The sequence below is a fragment of the Gallinula chloropus genome, assembly GCF_964237585.1.
Source record: "Gallinula chloropus genome assembly, chromosome: 13".
Taxonomy (NCBI): Eukaryota; Metazoa; Chordata; class Aves; order Gruiformes; family Rallidae; genus Gallinula; species Gallinula chloropus.
Window position 1 is genome coordinate 12,678,528 of NC_140098.1, and position 20,751 is coordinate 12,699,278.

Below are 20,751 nucleotides of genomic sequence, written 5' to 3' on the forward strand. Positions count from 1 at the left end.
CAGTCCCTGGGCACCTTCCCTGCCTGAAGTTGGGAGGTGCTTTTTCCACAAGGGAAAGTGAAAGGGATTTGTCAGATGCTACACAAACCATCTCAGGCTTTGCAAAGGACAAACGGGACAGCGGACGAAGAGCTTCAAGGAGAGGTGCACGTACCTCAGGTGGCTTGTGGAGTCGTCCACCAGGAACAGCCACTGGTACTGGACGGGCAGCGGGCTGCAGTTGGTCATCCGGAAGTGGCGCTCATGTTCAGTGTCATTCAAGACACAGCCAAAGTCCAAGGTTGTGGTCTGGAAACGGAGATTCGGGAAGAAGACTTCTCCCCGAACGGTGACTTGCTCTTCATGAGGGTGTTCAAGAAACTGTATCTTCACGGTTCTCTCTGCTTCCCAGCTATTCCAACCCTCTTCATAAGCAGGGTTAAACCCAATGGATAGATTAAGTTCCTTCCCAATCCCCAGCTTCACGGGCTGCAAGAAGATGAAGAGTATTAACCACCGGTATGATGAAGTCCCAAGGTCTGGTGGCACAAAACACCTCAGTGTTCAAAGTGCAACCCCAACGTGGGCTTCTTGCTTCAGCCTTTGTTTTCTTTACAACATGCCCCCGACCATGCAGCACAACTTTCTTCTCTGAGACTCTCAGGCTCACCCCCTTGTGCTCTGCACCCATAATGCAAGAGGGAAATAAATCCTGGCGTGCCCTGACTCTAGAGGAACCCCTTTGTCTTCACACTCAACATGAGCCCTAGGGCACTGTGCCCTCAGCCTGGAGAGGGCTGATCACCTGCATGGCAGCGGTAGCCGTGCTTCCAACACGTCTCTAGCAGAGCCCATGTTTGACACCTCCCACCACCAGCAGCGCAGATGACAAGCGCCTTGGCCTTCCCAAGGGCAGAGCTGCCCTCAAAGAGAGCAAGCAGCTCTTCAGGTCACCCAAGGAGGGCTTCCAAGAGACACCTTCACCACACGGTTGGCCCACACCTAGTTGCCTGCTCCTAGTTGTCTTAGAGCCAGGAGGTATTTCCCCAATTGAGCTGGTCTTTTCTCTCCTTTTCAAACCTGATGCTGTTCAGGCCAACTGACTGCCAATTCAAAGGAATAACCACCTCTCCCAGAGGGCTTCCCAATGGAAACGCACCCCCACCCCCCTCCCTCTTCAAACCCCACTAGCGGGAAGGTCTGGGGCTGCTCACCTGGTCTGGCAGGGGCTGCTGGGACGCACTGCAGACCCAGAAGGGTTGCTCTACCGTCAGGACGATGCTGAGCGGCAGGGAGGAGGTGTTTTTTAAAGAGAGAGGCTTGTATTGAAGGCTCAGGACATCACTGGGTTGCTAAAGACAAGGGGAAAAAACAGGGAGGGGGGTGAGTCACCGCCCTCCGGTGAAGTTAAGCAGTCCCACCTCTAAAAACATGGTCGCTTTGCTCACAGGGTGCCTCATGGGGGGGTTTGGGGGGGTGAGGAGGGCGTTTGGCATCGCTCGGCCACAGCACCCTGCTCTCCCGCCCCAGTCCCAACACAGGAGGATGGCTGTGTGAGGCCCATGCTGTTCTTGTGGGTCCCACACACCTGGCCATGGGCTCAGCAGCTCTATTTTGCCTCCAGCTCAAGAAAGGTAAAATAGAGCTGGAGAGATGGTCCCCAACCCCACAGGGGAGAAATAATGATCTCAGTGTTGATGGCAATAGCTTGGTCCTGCTCAAACCAATGGCAAAGCCCTGAGGACTTGGAGAAGATGTTTAACTTCCTTCCCTGAAGGCCATCACACCCCTCTGTGGGCTTTCAGTCCTCAGCCACGCTACTAAACACCAGGACCCAACCCAGAGACCTACCTTCTCCACCCGGAAAGACATTGCTCTGGGCGACACTTGCAGGATGGGAGCAATGAACTCGCACGTGACATCCACTTGCATTATCTGTGTCTTCCCAAACTGGTTCCCCACGATGGCATGACACACCAGCCGCTCCTTCACTACCTGTGGGCAAGAGTCACACGTCACCCACCAAGTGCCAGCAGGGAGCCCAGAAAACACAATGGAATTTGCAAGCCGTGGACACAGAAGGAATTTGATAGCCTGGATAAACCCATGCCATGGGATCTTGGCCATCAACCCTCCACAACTATTACACTGGGGTGAGCTGTTATGGGAATACTGATACAAGTGGAACTGTCAATTCTAATGACCCCTGGGAGCAGCTTCCCCCATGGAGAACATCACTCCCACCATTCCGGCTGCTCGTTTTTCTCCTCCAGGACTGGGCTCTAAGCAAGCCCTCTGCCCATGTTTGTCTGCAGAGGGAAAATAACGCTGCTCCCAGACGCTCCCCTCCCTTCCCAGGACATTGGTTTTACTCCCTGCTTCCCCCAGAGAAATTACCTCGCCGTTTCTCAATCCACTCCCTGCCTCTGCTCCTAGGCTAAGCCTAACTTGTTTTCTCTGCCCTTCCTTCCCTGTAACCCACCGTTTGCCCCTGTTCCTTCAGCCCCTATTTTGCTATGGGCAACTTGGCTTGATGGTAGCTATAGAAACACCCCAAAAAAACCCCTTGGGAACTGATGGTGGCCAGCAAGGAGCGCAACTGGTGCTGACATGGTCACTCGGGGCGTTGAGATATTTTGTTGAAAGCACTTGTTCATCTTCTCAGGGAGAAGTCAAGGGGCTGCAGGAGAAGCCCCAGTGGAGGTGATGCGATGGGGAGCTCAGCACCCGTGGGGGACTTCACCTGAGGAGTGCTGGAGGAGCCCTCCAGAGTCATCTCCATCGTCTGGCCTGGCATCAGCTCCATTGTCAGGGGTTGAAGCTTAAACACGGGACTGGCAGGCCTGGTGTTCTTGGAGGAACCTTTGCCCTTGGTTTGGATGGCAGGGAGACGACCACGACGGGGAAATGGGGGGAAACCTTCCGTTCTCCAATAGAGCCGATGGATGCGTCGTCCTGCGTTTGTTATCTTGAAGTGGTAACAACAGGGATCCAGGCTAGAAGAGAAGCAGAGATGGAAAATGGCTCAGGAACTGCCTCTTCCCAGCACCCACCTGGCTTCAGTGCCCCGCTGGCCTTATCTGACCACCCACCCAGCAACAAATCCACCTCCAAAACCACTGACCCAGCTCAAAGTTACACCAAGAGCCAGACCCTGGTTGCCCCTAAGTTTATCAGCATCCAGCAGCCGGTCTGTTTGCGCAGAGCAAGGAAAAGCTTCACCAAGGACATCAGCATCTCAGTTATTCCCCCTCGTCTCTCCCATCCCTTCAGGAGCACCCGACTCCTCATCCCCAATGTATCATCCTTGGGCTGAACACTGAAGCTGGTTTTGTATTGTGGGAAGCCAGATGTGCTGAGAGAACGTGGGATCAAGTGATGTTTCCCCGACACGAGCACAGCAGCAAGACCAGATGGAGCGGCTGAAGGACCAGAGCAACAACAAGAGATGAAGAACTCCAGCTCGATAGAAAGCCAGATTAATATTCCATGGAGATTGAGTCCTTCACATCAAGGAATGCTGACTGCAGGCCAGGCTGCAGGAATTATTTTACCCCCTATAAATCTGAGCATGGCCAGGAAACAAGAAGCTCCTGCAACAGTTGGTGTCTGTCCAAGGGATGGAGGATGAGCTTGCAAACCACGTCTGCTGCATGCAGCGAAAGGCAAGCGCAGCAGCGACAGCAGAGAACAAAGCAGCCCTGGCCACAGGCTGCTCAACAACAATGGGCCCGAGCTGGGCAGGAAACGGTTTATGCTGCCGACAGCAGCGGGGGAAAGCTTGGAGCAGAACCTGCAGCTCTGGGAAAGCCCAACTCATCTGCCATGCTCCCTGGTCCCACCTCAGCTCACCCAGTTGCAGCCCAGCAGCTCCACAACCCGCAGGCCAGGAGGCGAAGGGGGGCAGAGGACACGAAACTCGGTAGCCTTGTCCTCTGCCTTGCGTAGCTGAGTTGTGGCCGCATGGAGCACAGGACATGCTGGACAAGTGTCCCTACTGACGTGGATGGCTTGTGGGTTCATATTTGCACCCCTAAAATCTATTCTAAATGCTTAAGGTAGGATTAACCTGCTGGCTCTAACCAAAGGTTAGGGTATGGGAGAACTGGGGACCCTCTTTGGCCAGGGAAAGGAACAGGCACCTGGAGAAGGTGATTCCTTCTCCGAGGAATGCTCCAAGAGGTCTCAAACACTTTGAAAAACCTTATTTCCCTCCCCTGTTTGCAAGAACCTGCCAGGTTCAGACACACACGGTAGGATCAAACCAATCCCCTTCTCTGAGCTAAGCTCTTGCCATTAACCCTCTCCCTTTATCCCACCCAACCTCAGGAGACTTCTCCTCTGCAGAAGAGACTCCTCCTCTCTGGGCAGAAGGGAAACCAAACAGCACTGGTAATTTAGTCAAGGAGTTGCTAACAAGCTACTGCCAAGGTTCTCTGCCGCTGCCAGACGATACTCCACAGCCAGTGAAGAAGACAGCAATGCTACTGCAAAAAGTACTGTGTACTGTGTTTCTACTTGTAACGTCACATTTCCCAGCTGGAGGCTTCTGGAACCTGCTGTTTTCTTCCAAATCTTTACTCCATAAAGCAAGGAAATGCATGGATTCTAACCCAGGGCAAGTCGGGAACGATTTCCCAACTGGTGTCTGGCTCAGTGGCTTTCTGAGGGAATCTAACAACTTGAAAAACGCCCAGAAAACATTTCTAAAGGAGTTCCTGGGGCTTCAGTGGCACCGAGACAGGACTTGGAGTGCTGGAGGAGAACCAGCCCCAAGGATTTCAGCAGAACTCCTCCTTGCTGGGCCCACGGCAGAGCCCGGAGCAGAGAGATAACTTACCTGAAGTGGGGGCCCAAGTTGAGCTCTGGAGCAAGCGGTTTGTCCGTGATGATGGTAGTGCCAATGCCAAAAGCCTGGATGAGGACGTTGTAGCTGTGGCTGTTCTCTATGGACACGGTCACCTCGTCCTTGAATTGTTCGATGTCATCCAAGTTTGCTATGACAGCCACAGCCATGTCGGTCTCGGGAGGGATCACTCCTTTACTGGGCTCAATCCTGCAGCGCGAGCGTTTGCCAGCCTGTAAGACACGGCAGACGCTAAGTGAGCACGGACACCACGGACCCTGCTCTCTGCTGGGGTGCAGGAGAAAGGACTAAAGACATGAGGGTAAATACATAAAGGCTTCGTTTCCCTAAATCCAAGCGTCTGGAAACAGCAACTACGCTGGAGCTTGTATTGCACCCTCCTTTAACAGATCCACTTCCTTAACCCTGCTTTGCCCAGCCCAAGGGATGCTCATCCTCGGGAAAAGCTTTATTCCCCCCCAGCCTCCCCCTGGGAGAGCACACCAAGGCAAGCTGCATCTCTCCTGGCTTCCCCACCGACGGGTTTGCACAAAGGCTCGAGGCCAGGACTGCTCAAACCCCACTGCAGCAGCTATGTAGCCGGGGGATCTGGCCTAGAGCCTGAAGGATAAACTCTGCCAAACAGGTTGAGTAAAATCCTGGTGCCCAAAGTCTTCTTTCCCCAAGAGTTGGGCAGTGCTTCCCAACAGCCCCCCCAGGACTGAAGCACTCCATTCCCACTGATCATCAGCCGCAGTGAGGTGTCCTGGCGCTCTCTGCTTTGGGAAATCCAGCTCTGAATGTTTACAGAGAGGCAGTGAAGAAACAAGCAGGAAGAAACCTGCCAGCTGTGCCCCGTGGGCATGGCCCCAGCTTCCTCTCTCTTCCTCTCTTTTCCTCTCGTTTTTCCCAGATTGCCCTTTACAGATGGGGCGATCAGGGTGCTAGACCCCCCAGTCCTCCTAAAACCACATTCAGAGGGAGCAAGCTGGCAGCAGAGCAATGGTCTCCATCACCAGGAGGAGCTTGAAACAAACACAGAGAGAGTAGGGAGATGGTCAGGAAACCCGTGCTCCTTTCAGGAGAAAAAGGCTACGGGCTTCTCTTCATCTCAGAGCTCCAAATACACAGCTCAGAGCAAAACACCTCCCACAATGTAAAGCCAGAACTTGTGAAAAGGACCTAGGATCAATTTCTGCTCAACCATCCAGGAAAACTCCCTGCCTTAGTGAGCGGTCCCCCAGTGCTGGGCTCCTCTTGCTGCGCTGCGGTGGAATACCTTGCTGCTCTCTCAGATAGCGACATGGAAACATCACGTACAAAAATCAAGTCCCAGGCTGCTATGGAGCCATCATTTCCGTTGGGAAATATCCCCACAGATACTTACCACCTCTGCCCGGAAGGATGCAGGGATAAGACTCTGGTTGGAAAGGTAGAGAGTGCGGGAAGCGTCTGCCAGAACGTGGATATTGCCAAAATCAATCTTGCTGGGATACACGTGGACAACTGGTCCCTCTCCAATGGCCTTCAAGCTGATGGTCTGCTCCAGGTAGGGAAGATTAAAAAAAACAAAGACAAGGGAAAGTTTAAAGAAGAGATGGCTCTCAGGGCACTCCTAGACTGGGGGATGATTATGGCTGTTGGACGTTTGCAGTCTTGTAACACCGATGCAGGAGGCCTGGAGCAAGTGTGGGATCTACAGTGATCCCATCAGGAAGCCACAGGCCCCTGTTACTGGGGGATAAGGAAAATCAGCTCCCCACACTTGATTTTCCCCCTTGCTCAGCTCTCCTTCCTCCACCCCATGCCTGCTCCTGCTCCTTTTCTTGCTCCTGCTCCTTTTCCCACTGGATCTTGCCCCAAACTGTCCTCTATGACTTCCAGACAGCTGTACTTGGCTGGTAACTTCTTCTGCATCCCCCACACAGCTGCCCCCTGAAAACTAGCGCGAGCCCCCAGCAAAGCAGGCTCTTGGCAGCAGAGATCACGGCCATTGGCTGCCTCTCGGTGCTGCCTCTGTGCACTACCAGTACTACAGGAACAAGAGATTCATTATTCATTCTGTCCCTCAAGCAGGATTGTTTTTCTCTCCAGAGTCTGAGACCCTCCAAGTTTTCTTCTTGTAGAGACCATGGTAGGAGGAGGAACACGGGTTCCTGTGCTGAGACACCTTCTCACAGCGCTAAAAACCAGGGAACTTCATCTCCTCTGCTTGGACTTCACCAGTTCCGAATCATAGAACAGTCTGGATTGGAAGGGACCTCAAGGACCAGAGAGCTCCAACACCCTGCCACAGGCAGGGCCAACAACCTCCACGCCTGGAGCTACATAAGGTTGCCCAGGGCCCCATCCAACCTGGCCTTGAACACCCCCAAGGATGGGGCACCCACCCCTTCTCTGGACAGCCTGTTCCAGCCCCTCACCACTCTCTCATTAAAAAACTTCCCCCTAATATCTAATTTAAACCTTCCCTCCTTCAGCTTCACTCCATCCCCCTTGTCCTGACAGTATCTGCCCTTTGGAACAGCTGATTCCCTCCTGTTCCTCTGCTCCCTTCAGGGACAGGAAGGCTGCAATGAAGTCCCCTCAAAGCCTTCTCTTCTCCAGGCTGAACAAGCCCAGCTCCTAAGAACACCTCAACCCTTCAACAGAACCCAAACGCACAGAACTCCCAGCACTGACAATCGCTGTGCGATTCACCGGAGGGCACGGAGTGGGATTTAACCACAGGAGAAAACAGCCTCCCTGATGGAAAACCTTTAACGATGGCCCACTCGAGGAAAAGACACTGACAGCTGTCAGAATCACTAGTCCAGTTCAGGCAGAAGGAGCAGTGTCTGTAAACGCTTGTCTCTTAACAGGGCACTGTGCAAGAGCCAAAAAAACCCCAACAAACCACGTACCAAGGCTGGTACCTCAAAAATGGGAAGCTGAAGCTGTGTGATGATAGATGTTTCATCGCTCTAGGAGGAGGGAGGTAGGGAAAGCTGAGGTCTTGCTGATGCTTGCCCAGAGCTGCCAGGAAGAAGGAGCTGGAGGGAAGAGCTGTGTCTCACCAGCTGCCTTGGCTTCCCCGTGGCAGTGGGGTGGAAGCAGCAAAGGCAGGGCAGAGCCCTCTGGAGGTGGACACAATAACATCTGGAAGATGCTCAGGCTAGCTGGTTTTAACGAGGGAACATGCACTAACACAACGAATCCTCACCAAGGAGAAGGCTTATTAAAAAGCCCAACAAAACTCTTCATCTGCTGTCTTCATAAAGGGGGAAAGAAAAACCCTGTTCAACAGCGTGACAGGCAATGTGACACCCATGAAAGGTGAGCAGCTTTGCTCTGGGTAATACTGCTGCACGTACACCCCCAGCACCACTCTGCCTTTGCTTCTGGGTACCATAACGTCACGGTAGATCCTTTAGGAAAGAAGAGCATCTGTCCCTGGCAGACGGCCGCAGTCCGAGTGACCACCAGTAACCCCAGGTCTGGGTTTTACCAGCTCCTTCCCACAGAGGATGACAGAATACGCCACACCAAAGCTGGCACGCAGCCACCGCAAGCCCAACACCAAGCGACAGACACCCAGAGGGACTCAACGCAATGCAAGGCGCGGCCGCAGACTCGGTATCCGCGCTGACGGGGTGACTTCAGAGCCAGCTCGCGCTCTGCTCCATCGTGACGCGCTGCAGCCATTCCCCCGGGGTCAGGCTGACGTCACAGGACCCCTACAGGGAGGATTTGCCACCAGTGTAGCATGTGCAAGTTGATGCTCTGCTAGCCCAGAAACCTTCAGATGAATCCAGTACTGTGCTTAGGCTACAGGAAACAGGGAGAATGCCGCCCCACGGCTAGAAACTCCCATCCCTGTGGTCAGTACACCCAGGGAAGCCTCTACCGGCGCTCGCGGCGAGGGAGCGCAAATGCTGCATGTTAAAGAACGACTTCACGGGCTTGTGGAGCCACTCAACCCCCTGCCAGGGAGAGCTGGGCTCCTCCACCTGAAGCACAAGGAAAATGAAGATGACATTCACTTCCAAAGGCAAATACTTTAGGCAAGGTAAAGCTTTGAACCCAGAAGCCGTTAGCTCAAGGCGAAAAGCTTTGCAAGGAACCTGCAGTTAAACAGCAGGCTGGTTCTCGAGGGCAGAAATCCCCCTTCTCCAGGGAAACGCCCCGTCTATGCCCAAGCAACTGGTTTGTCCCGCTTCAGGCTTGCCTGTCTCTCCTATCAGCACAGCCACAAAGGCCAGGCTTGAGATGTTCCCTGGCATCCAGGGATTGCGCAGCATTGTTTCCATCTGTTTTAATGACAGTTTCAATCCCCAGCCTGCTTTCAAAAGGCCAGCCTCCCTTTCGGGTACAGAAAGCTTAAGGTTCCTGTGGCATCCATGCTCAGAGAGATGGCAAGACATCCTGAAACAGCCATTTCCAAAGTTAATATCATTCTAATCTAAAATATAATTAACTAAATTTGTTCTTGATTTCAGCTAGATGAAGCCAGGACACTACACAAGGCGTTCTCCTGCCTACATCTTGCTCTCACTGCTGCTGCTGTGGATGCCTGAACGCTAACAGCATCTTTCAGGAGGCTCCAGAAACATCATCAGGAATGCTTCACCATTTCCAAGCCTGTGCTGGAAAAAGGAAGAGTCCCTGCGTTGCAGATGCCAGGGGTGTGGAGATGCACAGGGCTTTACGCAGAGATATGACGGATACTTCTCGACGTGATGGGCCAAGCTCTCAGCATGGTTTCTCACACAGGGTGTCCCAGTGCCCTCCTGAACAAAAGTTCCTGCTCTGAAGCAGCAGCTCCTGCTCACCTAATCACGCAGCAGAGTCTGAGCTCCAGGGACCATGCTGGGTTGCAGACTGCGCTTGTTATCCCGTCTCTCCTATCTGTAATTATGTGCCACATCGGACTCTCAGACTGTCACCTGCCCAAGAAGTCCCACCAGCCTTCCTCTCTTCTAGACCTTGGCTGTTGCTTGTACCATGAACCCCTTTCCTTATCCATCCTGGCTGCGTACTGCAGCCCCGGGAAGGATCCCTGGAATTAGGAACCTTGAGGACTCACCAGTGGGGAGTTCTTGTTCCCAAGCAAAGAGAGCACAGCAGAAGCAGAATGATGTCCCAACTTCTGGGCTTCCAGCACCAGCGGGATACTGACAGACCGGTAACCCATGATGATCCCAGAGGGCATGGGGCTGGAGTACTGCACAGCATCACCCTGCTCGTGCTTCTGTAAGAGACAGAATCAAACTCAAATTCAGAGCGACCTCCGACAAAACCTGCACTCCTTAACATCTACCATCGGAACCCAGCTGGGAGACCGGGATGGGCTTCACATCCCAAGGGGGTCCAAAAGCTGCTGCACCCACAGACACACACTCCCATGCCAGCAGCCTCCTCACAGCAGCTTTTCACCACCCTGCATAAAATCAACCTAAAGACTAGAATACAAACCTCTTCCCAAAGTCTATATTCGGGAGGAGGGGGTTCTTCTACACCCAAAGGTTTGCTGCAAACAAGAACCCATCTGAATATAAACCAGCAAGGTCTTACCCCACCCCTTTGTTATTATTTTCCATCCCCTTAATAAACCCTTGGATAACTGTTGAGGGCAGATGCGATGTCAAACCTGAGGAAGGAGCCTGTAGCAGCCTGGAAGGTGGCTCTTGTTCACCAGGGTCAGCGTCTGCTCGTACGGGAAGTTTAGGAAGCACCGTCCAAATGTCACAGTGGGGTCCAGCACTTCCAGCCGAGGAGCGATGCATCTAGGCAAAGAGATGTCCCAAAGGGAATTAGAGATACTGAGAGAACGTAGAATGTGTTTCCTCCTTGAACAGGGCGCAGTGGAGCAGAACACATTTGTCACTGTCAGACAGACATGTATTACCCCGACAGCAATAAATCGCCTTCAGCTTCCTGTATTTGATTCGTCCACCTCTTGTGAAGGAGGAGCAAACTCGGGGTCTCTGCACCGCAGCGCCTTGCCAGCACGGCCAAGTGCTCTGGCAGATTGCCGTGCCCTGTCCAAGAGCTGTCTGACAGGAACCCTGGCCCCAGGAGGTCTGCAAAGACCCTCCTGACGGTCCCACAGCAAGCCCTGAGCTCTGGAGGAACCTTCCCACCGAGGATTGGTGCAGTATGGCCCAGTATCTCAGCAGAAACTACTCCCTCCTCTCCAGAAAAGGGGCCTGAAGAGCCTCAACTGCTTGCCCCGGCGATGGAAGGTCCGAGCCAGCACCTGCCTTATGCAGTGGGTGGTTGTTAAAAATAAAATCACAGCCCAGGCACTGACCGGATGGCAGAAAAGCACCAGTGAGCTGCATCCTACTGGTAATGACACTGACACCCACAGCACAGCGGGATCCAGCCTGGCTGCAGCAGGAATGACTTCCGGCTTAAGTGTGAGAACATTCATGCTCAAAAGGACCAGAGGGAAGCAGCAAAACCTGAGCTCCCCTCAGCATCAAGGACTCTGTTTCTCCTTCGGAAGATCTTGCTGTTATTTTTCCTGCACCAGTCCTGCCCTAAGCCCCTTCCCCATTAGCACGTGCCTTCATTAAGCCAAACAGACACCAGGCTGCTCCCCACATCCCAAAGGAACACTGTGCTTTGGTGGCAACCCAGCCCCAGTTCCCCCACTGACTGCTTGCAGGAAGGAGGAGAGAGACAGCCCTTTGGAAGCCTGTTACACATCACCCACCAAAGAAAGAGGTCTATAATTAATCTAATTAATATAATTAAAGTCTGGGGGCCGTGCCTGTCTGGTGAGCACAGATGCTCCTCAACACTGGCTGCTTTCAAAGCCCTGCTTAATGAGCTCATTAAGTAATACTTCTCATTTGGAGCTGGCCTTTGTGTGAGGGGAGGAGAGACGATGCACCAGGAGAGAGGACACGCCGCGAAGGAAAGCGCCGATACCTGGCTGTGAGGGGCAGCCCCAGCACCTCCTTGCCGACACCGTCCACATCCACCACCAGCACCAGCTTGTACTTCTTCACAGTGTTGGAGCACAGGGTGACCTGGTGACAGAGAAGAACGTCAAAGACCTTCAGCACCCCCAAAAACTATCGTTCCGTGTGTGGCGTCCCCTGATTCTCCTTCCATGGTAAGGAGAAGGATTTTCCCCTAATCCTTCTGCTGGTCCATATGTAGAGCAGAGTCTGAGAGCAATAAAGGTCTCCTGACAGCATCTGCTTGGTTCAACACCCCGTGTGGTTAACAGGGTGTGTGTAAACTGAATTAAAGCCTAATCAGACAACTGCTCTGCTCACCACTGTATTAAAATTAATCTCAGTTCTAATCTCAGCTACAACAGTGTAACTCCCGGTGCAATGCGCTGCCTCAAACCGAGCGAGTTCAGCTTTACAGCCAGGGCCAAACGCAAAGGACCCCAGAAGTTGGGTGCAGGTCACGCCTGGCAGAGCTGCTTCAGCCCCCCTAGGGATGGCTGCAGTGAATGCAGCTCCTCTGCTCACCGGGAGAGGGGAAACAAGTCCGGGAAGAAAAGCAAACTGCTTTACACAAGGGCATCTCTCTAATGGCCACCCGCTGCCCTCATCCTTCCTCTGCCCACGCTTAAGCCAAAGCCACGGCTCCACGCAGCGCTCAAGCACACACGTGGCTTCCGCACCTGACCGTAGGGCACAGGATGCTCAGCGGATGGTTCTGGAAACAAACTAATGCCCCTTCACAAACACCCCAGACCAACCCAGACAACAGAAGTGCATCTATCTCCCTCCCATCACTAAAGCCCTCCCGGCTCCTCCCCACCAGTGAAGCTTCAGCTCCATCTGCTGAAGCACGGCCGGCCGGATTCTCCCCACACCTTGATATTCTTGGATCCCAGGGCACGGATGGTCCCGCTGCGAGGCTCGATGGTAAATTCGGCTGGCCTGATGGAACCTTCAGCTCCCGATCTCCAGGGCTGAGGATTGTCATTCGACAGCCAAGCAGTGCTGGTAACGCTGGGCGTTCCCGAGCCGTCCCCAGGGATGCGGAGGTGAAAAGTCATGGGCACCAAGGAGGTGTTTTTGAGGCGACACGACACGGTACAAGGGAAGCCTGAGGAAGAGACACACAGAGGGATTTATGCCCCCATTATCCCAACATTCCTGGGGTGAACAGCCCCTCACGGTAAAATTGCGCCTGGAGTTTGGCTCTCTTCAATCTGAATTGCAGCTAATTGAGAAGCCCAGCAAGGAATTCATTGCCATGGAAGCTCTGTGCCAGGCTGGTGATGGAGATCCCTCCTTGGCAGCTCTGATGCCCAAAGCCATGAGTTTTTCTCTCTCAGCTGCCCCGACACCGGCACCAGTTACATCTCTCATAGGAGCGAGCAGCCAGACAGAGCATTTACTCTGAGAAATGGATCCATAAAACTCCCCATGAACACCCCCCGTGGTTTGCAATACAGAAGAGCAGGTTGGCACCAAGGAGAAGCTGCAGTAAAAGCAGGGATGGATGAAATGGGGAGCTACAACCCAATGCAAAGCCCTCTGATGCAGTTTTGTTAGCTGGATCCTTACGGCATCTCCTGTTTCAGGGCGACCAGATGGAGCACGTGAAGGTTTGCAGCCCACTTGGCAGGAGCTGAGCCTGACACTGGCTGAGAAATCAGCAGAAGCCGTGTCTCACCTTCCTTAACGAACGGCGACGTCTGATTACTGCTCAAAAAGCTCTGACACCAGCTTTCCCTGCCTCACCAGTGGCATAACCCCACTCAGTGGGGATGTTCTGCAGAGGCAGGAGACCAGCCCAGGAGAAGACATCTGGTTTGGCTGGCCCATCTCAATAACGGCCCTTCCATCAATCCACAATTGATTTCCCATTAAAAACCTCAGCTCATCTCAGTAAAAAGCCTTTTGTGAGGCAGAGATGGAGAACCAGAACCTGCATTTCAATGGAGCTCTGGATGCTCAGCCACCAGCGCTGGCACAGCAGAACTGGGCTTTCGGGGTGGGGGGACACAGGGAAGGAGCTCTGCGCAGAGCTATGGCTTGGGCATATTATGGGGTAGGTGATAACAAGCTGCCCTCCCAGCACTTATTAACATTTCACACTAAGGGTCAGGGGACCGAATGGCTCCTGTCCTCCCAACATTTATCCAGAGCAGCTCCAGGCTGGTTCACAGCTCCATCACCCTTCTCCCCCTCCAACGTCTTCCTTTTCCCCCTACCCCAGAGTCGCCCTTCTCCCCCTCCCAGGCATCGCCCTTCTTTCCCCCGCCAGCATCATCCTTTTTTCCCCATCTCCCATTCCCGGGGCCTTTCAGGGACTGATACCCTCATGGCCATGCTGCTGCCAAGGGCCCTGAAGGCTGCTGCTGCAGAGGAACACACACATTCTGGGTGCTCTGAGGTTCCAAGCACCCCGTTTCGGTAACGCACGGACCTCTCGGCCCGCGGTCCAAGCCCAGGGCGCACTCACCGAAGGAGACGTCGCCAAAGTAGAGGCAAGGCACACTGAAGTGGAACGTTGGTCCAACGACGCAGCCACTGTGAGGACAGACAGACAAAGGCACTGGCTGAGTTAGAGAACTGCAGAGCTTTCAGCTCTCCCTGCTGCTCGGGCGGGTAAGAGCCAGTGTCAGAACCACAGCGGGTTTCAAACCAGACCCTCACACCCTTGCCCTCATCCATGGGGACAGAAGGTGGCCAGCAGCTATCAGATGGGGCTTAGGGCACAGTGTCAGGCAGGATAGGGCAAAGCTATGCCCCCAAATTGGCTCAATGAGGGGCCGCAAACAAGCGATGGCTCCGTGACTCGGTTTCCCCATCTGTAACACATGGGTAGAGATGCCCACACAAAAGTGGACTCAATGGAGTAACCCTCCTCAGGTTCCCTTCTCAGCTGGAGCCAGCGTTTCCATTGAGTGTATGAGCGTCTTCTCAGGAGATCTGGATCCACACAGTTATCAGAATCCTGGGGAGCGCACAGACACCCACCGACCACAACAAGATCAGCAACAATTCTACACAGGAATGTATCAGCTTCTCACTGCTGACACAGCCAAGAACAACACATCTTAAACCAAACACGGGGCCCTGAACCCACCACACCTCCTCTCCTGTCCCTAAAATCAGCTCCAAATTCCGAAACTCGCCATCACTGCCTGAAATCGGCCCTTGGAGCCACACACCATTCATGAATTTACCTCATGGCTGATGCCACCCGAGCCCAGCTCCGCCTCTTAGTTAAATCGGGGAGCACAGCGAATGGTGCCTTCCAGCTTTAGTCCCGTCCCGCACACGAACAGAGCCCAGCATCCCACAGGAGGGACCCGCGTTGATCCGTGGTGTCCCACTTCCAGCATCCCTTTCTAAGCACCTAAGAAACAAGCGCTCAAGGCCCTGGGTTTGTATTCCATTTAAAGAACAGTCACCTACGATTTGGGCACCTGGCAGGAGTTTCCTCAACTCTCAGACCTCCATCAGCAGGAGATCCCTACTGCTGCTGAAGTTCCTCCACAAGGACTTCAGAGGGTCAGACTCAACCTCCCAAGCCCTAAGAGCTTACTTGGGATGGAGGGAAGGGCACAGCCCTGCTTTCCATTGCAGCACTTGCCAGGTAACGAGTGGGGATCACACTGGGAAAGTGCCAAGGACAAGCCTTGCCAGGAGGCTCCCATTCCTACTGAGTGCGCTGGTATCCAGGCTCGAGTCAAACCCAAGCAGCTGCCCAGAAGGTCCAGGCAAGGAGCCAACCCAGAGCTCTGTGCCCCACAGCCGGTAACAGTGCGGCTTGCAAGGAACTGGGGGGAAACGCGGATGTTTTGGGAACGATCACATCTTATGGCAGCATTAGTGGACTAGGGGGTTCTTGCTGAGTGGGAAGGATAACAAAGAACTGCTCAAACACTCATCCTCGTTCCCTTCTTCATAGCCCAGTGTCCCACCAGCCAGCTCACATCCAACTGGGAGTTGTTCTCCGCATGGGACTAAATCCAGCGCTCAAAGCCTCCCGAGGAGCGGGGCGCTCAGCTCGAGCAGGTGGGTGTCTTGAAGCTCAAGTTGGTCACACCGACTCCCCGCTCTCTCTTCAAGCAATAAACTTCTTGTTCTGTTTTTACCTGTTTCTCTTGCCTCACCGGCAAAACCCACTGCAGATTCCTTTCATTTCTTGGCTACCTTGATCTAGCAGGAGGCTGGTGGCCGAGGAGGCACAGCCAGCCCCACAGCTTGCCTGCCTACACCACACTATCCCACCAGCCCATGGTTATGACCCACTGGGACAAGTTTATCCGCTGCTGAGAGCCTGAGAAAGGAGCTTTGACTCTCTTATCAGCCTTTTCTCTTTCCCCCCTCGGCTCGGTGCAGATTATCTTCTGCACCAGCACCGGCCCACAGGATGATGCCCGAGTTCTTGCTGCAGAGAGCTCCCAGGCTCCTGCATCGGCGCTTTTCCAGCTGCAGGAAGGAGGCAGCGCAGCACTCGCTGCACAGGAGCTGGGAGGACACCTTGTCCCAACACAGGAGTGCGAGGGATGACACTGAGCCTGCTGCTACCCAGGTTGGGTGGATTCTTAACAGAGGATTATAAAACACAAAATCACCCAGGCTGGCCTGTTGCTCAAAGGTCTCCAAAGTGCTTTTGGCCTTGCTGTGCTTTCACGTGGGACATCACAGACCCATCCCAGACCCATCTACAGCCCATCACACGCCTGCCGCAACCCAAGGGGGAAGGAGCTACCAGCTCCTGGTACCCACCCTGGGCAGCAGGCATCTCCACACCTTTCCTGTACAAGCTCCAGTTAAACTTTTTCCAGCATGGGTAGTCATTTACAGCCCCAGGATCATCACACTGGGGTGTCAAAGGGTCACGATAGGAACCTGTCGCCACCAAACTCTGTGCCAAGAGTGTCCTGGAAAGCTCCACCAAGAAGGCCAAGGTGCTTCCCACAGGCACAAGTCTTTCAGAGTTAAACAGGGTATATTGAGGGTGTAGGAAGGAAGGAAGGTCATCACCCCTGGGTTGCAAGGTTCAAACTGGAGCCAAGGTTAAAGGGTCTCAGCTCTTAACCTAGCATCCCCACGCCAAGACCTCCCACAACACCTTTTTCTCTCTGCTTCGCCAGAAAATGAGGCAGGTGGGAGATGACTACCCAGAGAGAACTCCAGATGTGCCCACCAAGCTTCTGTAACCTCCCCACTCACCTGATAGTCAAGGTCACGGGCTTGGGGGATCCATTCACATTGAACTTGAATTCTTCTGTGAACTGCCCCAGGATGGTGGAACTGAAGGAGATCTGGATGACCTGGAGACTGTCTGGCAAAATCTTCCCCTCGCTGGGGCGAAAGGTGAAGCAGGAGCCCAGAACTGTAGTTGGAGGAACCAAGCTGAAGACAGCTTGGATGAGTCCTTTGTTAAACAGCACCACCTGCAGCAGGAAGGCAAAATGGAAATGCATAGACCTCTATGGCAACTCCATAGAACCTCTGGCTTTGTCCAGCTGGCACAGAGCTGCCCTGCTCAACTCCTGAGCTGCCAGAAATCCCACAAGGAGCCACCAGGCTCCAGCCCAAGCCCTGCTAGCTCTCACAGCTCACCTCGTACTTGTGCGCTGCTCCCATGAAGACATCCCCGATGTCCAGATGCTCAAAGCTGGAGCGCAGCCGAGGCCCTATACCTTCCCCCTCGATGTACAGGGGCAGCCTGGCCTCACGGCCTGGGGAGAGAATTCAATGTCAGAACATCAATTCCCTCTGATCCCGCATTTTCCAGGCTCTAGCCTCCGACTTGGGGCTGGCAGGGATCAGCCCAGGAAGATCCAGAGAAAGGTACAGGACCCTTCCCTTGGCAGATATGCCTTTGGGCTGCTTTCTCCTTTCTGACCAAACCCTTGGGCTGCTTTCTAATTGAGCCATCACTTTGCACCCTGAAACAATCACAGAATCATTAAGGCTGGAAAAGACCTCCAAGATCATCCAGCCCAACCATCCCCCCACCACCTCTATTACTCACTAAACCATGTCCCTAAGTACCTCATCCAACCTTTCTGAGGGACGGTGACTCCACCACCTCCCTGGGCAGCCCCTTCCAATGCCCAACCGCTCTTTCGGAGAAGAAATTTCTCCTCCTTTCTAACCCGAACCTCCCCTGGCACAACTTGCAGCCATTCCCTCTCGTCCTGTCGCTACTTATCTGTGAGAAGAGGCTGAGCCCCAGCTCCCCACAGCCTCCTTTCAGGGAGCTAGAGAGAGCAATAACGTCTCCCCTCAGCCTCCTCTTCTCCAGGCTGAACATCCCCAGCTCCTCAGAGGATTTGCCCTCCAGCCCCTTCCCCAGCCCCCCGCCCTTCTCTGGATACGCTCCAGGACCTCCATGTCCTTCTTGGAGTCAGGTGCCCAAACTGAACACAGGATTTGGGGTGATGCTGGGTTTCCAACGCGACCTCTCAATCTCTTCCCATGTGCTAAGATGAGCTTTGAAATCCACTCAAGGAAGGTGTAAAGCTCAGGAAAACACAACCCAAGACAAAAATCTGCTCTTTATACTGATGCAGCTCAGCACCACCTGCACCCAACATACAGCTCCACACCTGGGTGCTCCAGGACTCGCCACCTGCAGCAGCATCTAACCACCACAGGGCTTTAGGATGTCTAGGGAGAAGCAGCTCCCCAAATTCCCACCATGATACCTCAGCCAGGCTCCTCCCCACCACGGGCAAGAGCAGGAGGGGAGAGGAGCCGTACCTGAGATGTCGCAGAGGAACTTTTGTTGATAGACTCTGGCTTCTTGAGGCTTAAAGGTCACACTAATTTCAGCCGAACAATTCGGCCAAATCTCTCCCTCCTAAAACAGAAGCAGACAGCAAACCATTTATCTTCAAACGTCACATCCCTTCGTTCCAACCGTGGCCCCATGAGCCGATATTTAGAGCACCAGGGAAGAGCAAAGAGCCAGTAACACTGATCAACAATATTTATAAGGGAGTTTGGAAGCAGCTGCGAAAAACTTTCCAAGTCCCTGACCTTTACTGGCACCTGGGAGAGGCATTTTGTTAAATTTGGGCTATAACGGAGCAACCAGCCCCGCTCACACTCCAGCGAGTCCAGCAGGATCGCTTCAGAGGTGCCGGCCAGTCACGGACTCACAGACCCTTAGGAGCTGGAAGGGACCTCGAAAGCTCATCCAGGCCCACCCCCTGCCAGAGCAGGGTCACCCCACAAAGCCTTTCCCAGACTACCATCCCTCCATCAGCTTCCTAACTCCTGCAAGCAAGTATTTCCTCTAGCCACTTGTCACAAGGGGTTGATTATTTCTGCAGGGTGCTCTCAAGCACCACGGGCGATAGGTGGGAAGACAGAAGCCACTTTTGGCCTGAAAGGTCTATCCCTGCTTTTAGGGAGCCTCTCCAGCACATTCAGGTAGCAAGAAGTGTCTCTGCCTGAGCTAAAGGCTCATCACCGGAGAGAAGGCTAATGGAAGTCAGTGGAATTTTAGATTCTCCAGTTGATAAAGGAGAAAATCTTTACTATGGTTTGACATCCACACAGCCCCATGTCGGGGGAACAGACAGACACGAGCAAAACTCTGGAGCAAAATTGATTGTTCCATAAATAACAGAATTCATGGAAATCAAAAGGTTGCTGATGCTGGCAGAGACACAAGGGGGGAGAATCGGGTAGTAGCCCACTTGTAGGCAGCCCTGGAGCAAACTCTTTAACATCAGTGTAGATGTCTAGGAGAGGTGTCCACTCCAAAGGACCTGGCTACTCTTCACACCCACTCATCACTACGGGAAGTACCAGGACTCGGTTCTGTGGGCAGATGGATTTCTGGGCCTCACCTTAATGCCCCTCAGGAGCGGGTTAAGCCCGTTGTGGAGGCCTAGTCCTACTGCCACTAAGCAGGAGCCCTGGGTGACACCCCACAACCAGCTCTGGTGCAGCGCAGGATGCTCCGAACGCCCGGCTGATCAGGTCCCACTCTCTACAAGCTCCCTACTGCTCTGACATCATCTCTTAGTCACATCATGCTGCCCCCAGCTGCACTGGTGTGAAACTGCAGCTCTGCATTGGTGACTCCCAACCTTACATGGGTGATAAGAAAACACCATCCCCCTCCCTAAAACAAAGCAGGTTCACCTTTTCTCATGCCAGACCAGGCACACACTCGGAGTTGGGGCTCGGGGGGATTAAACCACGAGCTTTGGCTCGCATAAATGGAAGAGCAAGATAACTAAGCAAGCTGCTGTACCTAGGTGTGTCAGAGGTCAAAAAGCCTGCCTGAACCTGCTGGTCTCACGTGCAAGCTCCTGATGGCACCAGAACAGAGGTTCAGGGCTGGCACAAGACCAGGGTAGGTGAGGACTGGTATTTCTGTGATTAAACAGGGGCTGAATTTGCCCTCCTTCCCACAGAGGAGCGCTTCGCTCTTCGGGTCAGCATCTCAACTGACATGGTCCCACACCTTGCGTTAACCCAGTGGAAGGTGTGCCTTTACATATAAGGCTCCATCCCTCTGAACATGGTCAGGACACTTAGGCAGCTCTTCATTTATAGCCCTGGGAGCAAAGCCCAGCTTTAGGCTCTCGGTGCCCATCACAAGTTGGAAAATGCTTTTTGCCACCAGCTCTCCCGGCCCCACCAGAAACCCAGCGTTTCCTCCCAGCACATCAAGCAGGGATCTGCTGAGTGACCTCATTCAGGGAGGAAGAGGAGGAGGAAGAAGAGAAAGGGAGGTTTCAAAGCTGTCACTTACCGCTGGCTCAATGCTGAAGATCCCATCAGAGAAAAGCTGGGATTCTCCTTGCACCTTGGCACTCTGGTCGGGGATGCTGCAGGAGAGGAGGCGGGAAAGGTGATCTTGCGTCCTGGGGTCTTACACAAGTGAGCAGCCCTCAGGAGAGCGACCTAGCTCAAAGCTGCTGCCACAACCAATGGGGAATCCACCTCCATCCTCAACTGGCTTCTCCTACTCCCAGG

General features: G+C 53.7%; 2 protein-coding genes across 2 annotated transcripts in view; one reads left to right on the plus strand and one right to left on the minus strand.

Annotated features, from left to right (window-relative positions):
- The window catches only part of LOC311196741 (protein NDRG4-like), a gene marked incomplete at both ends in the record, with an annotated part of 721,213 nt that overhangs the window by 217,967 nt on the left and 482,495 nt on the right, over window positions 1-20,751 (plus strand).
- LOC311196461 (hydrocephalus-inducing protein homolog) overlaps window positions 1-20,751 on the minus strand; it is a gene marked incomplete at its 5' end in the record, with an annotated part of 69,783 nt that overhangs the window by 37,965 nt on the left and 11,067 nt on the right. The window contains 14 exons of the mRNA XM_084270031.1: window positions 155-468; window positions 1,194-1,331; window positions 1,831-1,974; window positions 2,723-2,975; window positions 4,820-5,058; window positions 6,213-6,365; window positions 9,969-10,055; window positions 10,455-10,590; window positions 12,649-12,886; window positions 14,252-14,319; window positions 16,978-17,201; window positions 17,371-17,489; window positions 18,517-18,616; window positions 20,528-20,603. Of these exons, the coding sequence (XP_084126157.1) occupies window positions 155-468; window positions 1,194-1,331; window positions 1,831-1,974; window positions 2,723-2,975; window positions 4,820-5,058; window positions 6,213-6,365; window positions 9,969-10,055; window positions 10,455-10,590; window positions 12,649-12,886; window positions 14,252-14,319; window positions 16,978-17,201; window positions 17,371-17,489; window positions 18,517-18,616; window positions 20,528-20,603 (2,289 nt within the window). The remainder of the gene's footprint in view (window positions 1-154; window positions 469-1,193; window positions 1,332-1,830; window positions 1,975-2,722; window positions 2,976-4,819; window positions 5,059-6,212; window positions 6,366-9,968; window positions 10,056-10,454; window positions 10,591-12,648; window positions 12,887-14,251; window positions 14,320-16,977; window positions 17,202-17,370; window positions 17,490-18,516; window positions 18,617-20,527; window positions 20,604-20,751) is intronic.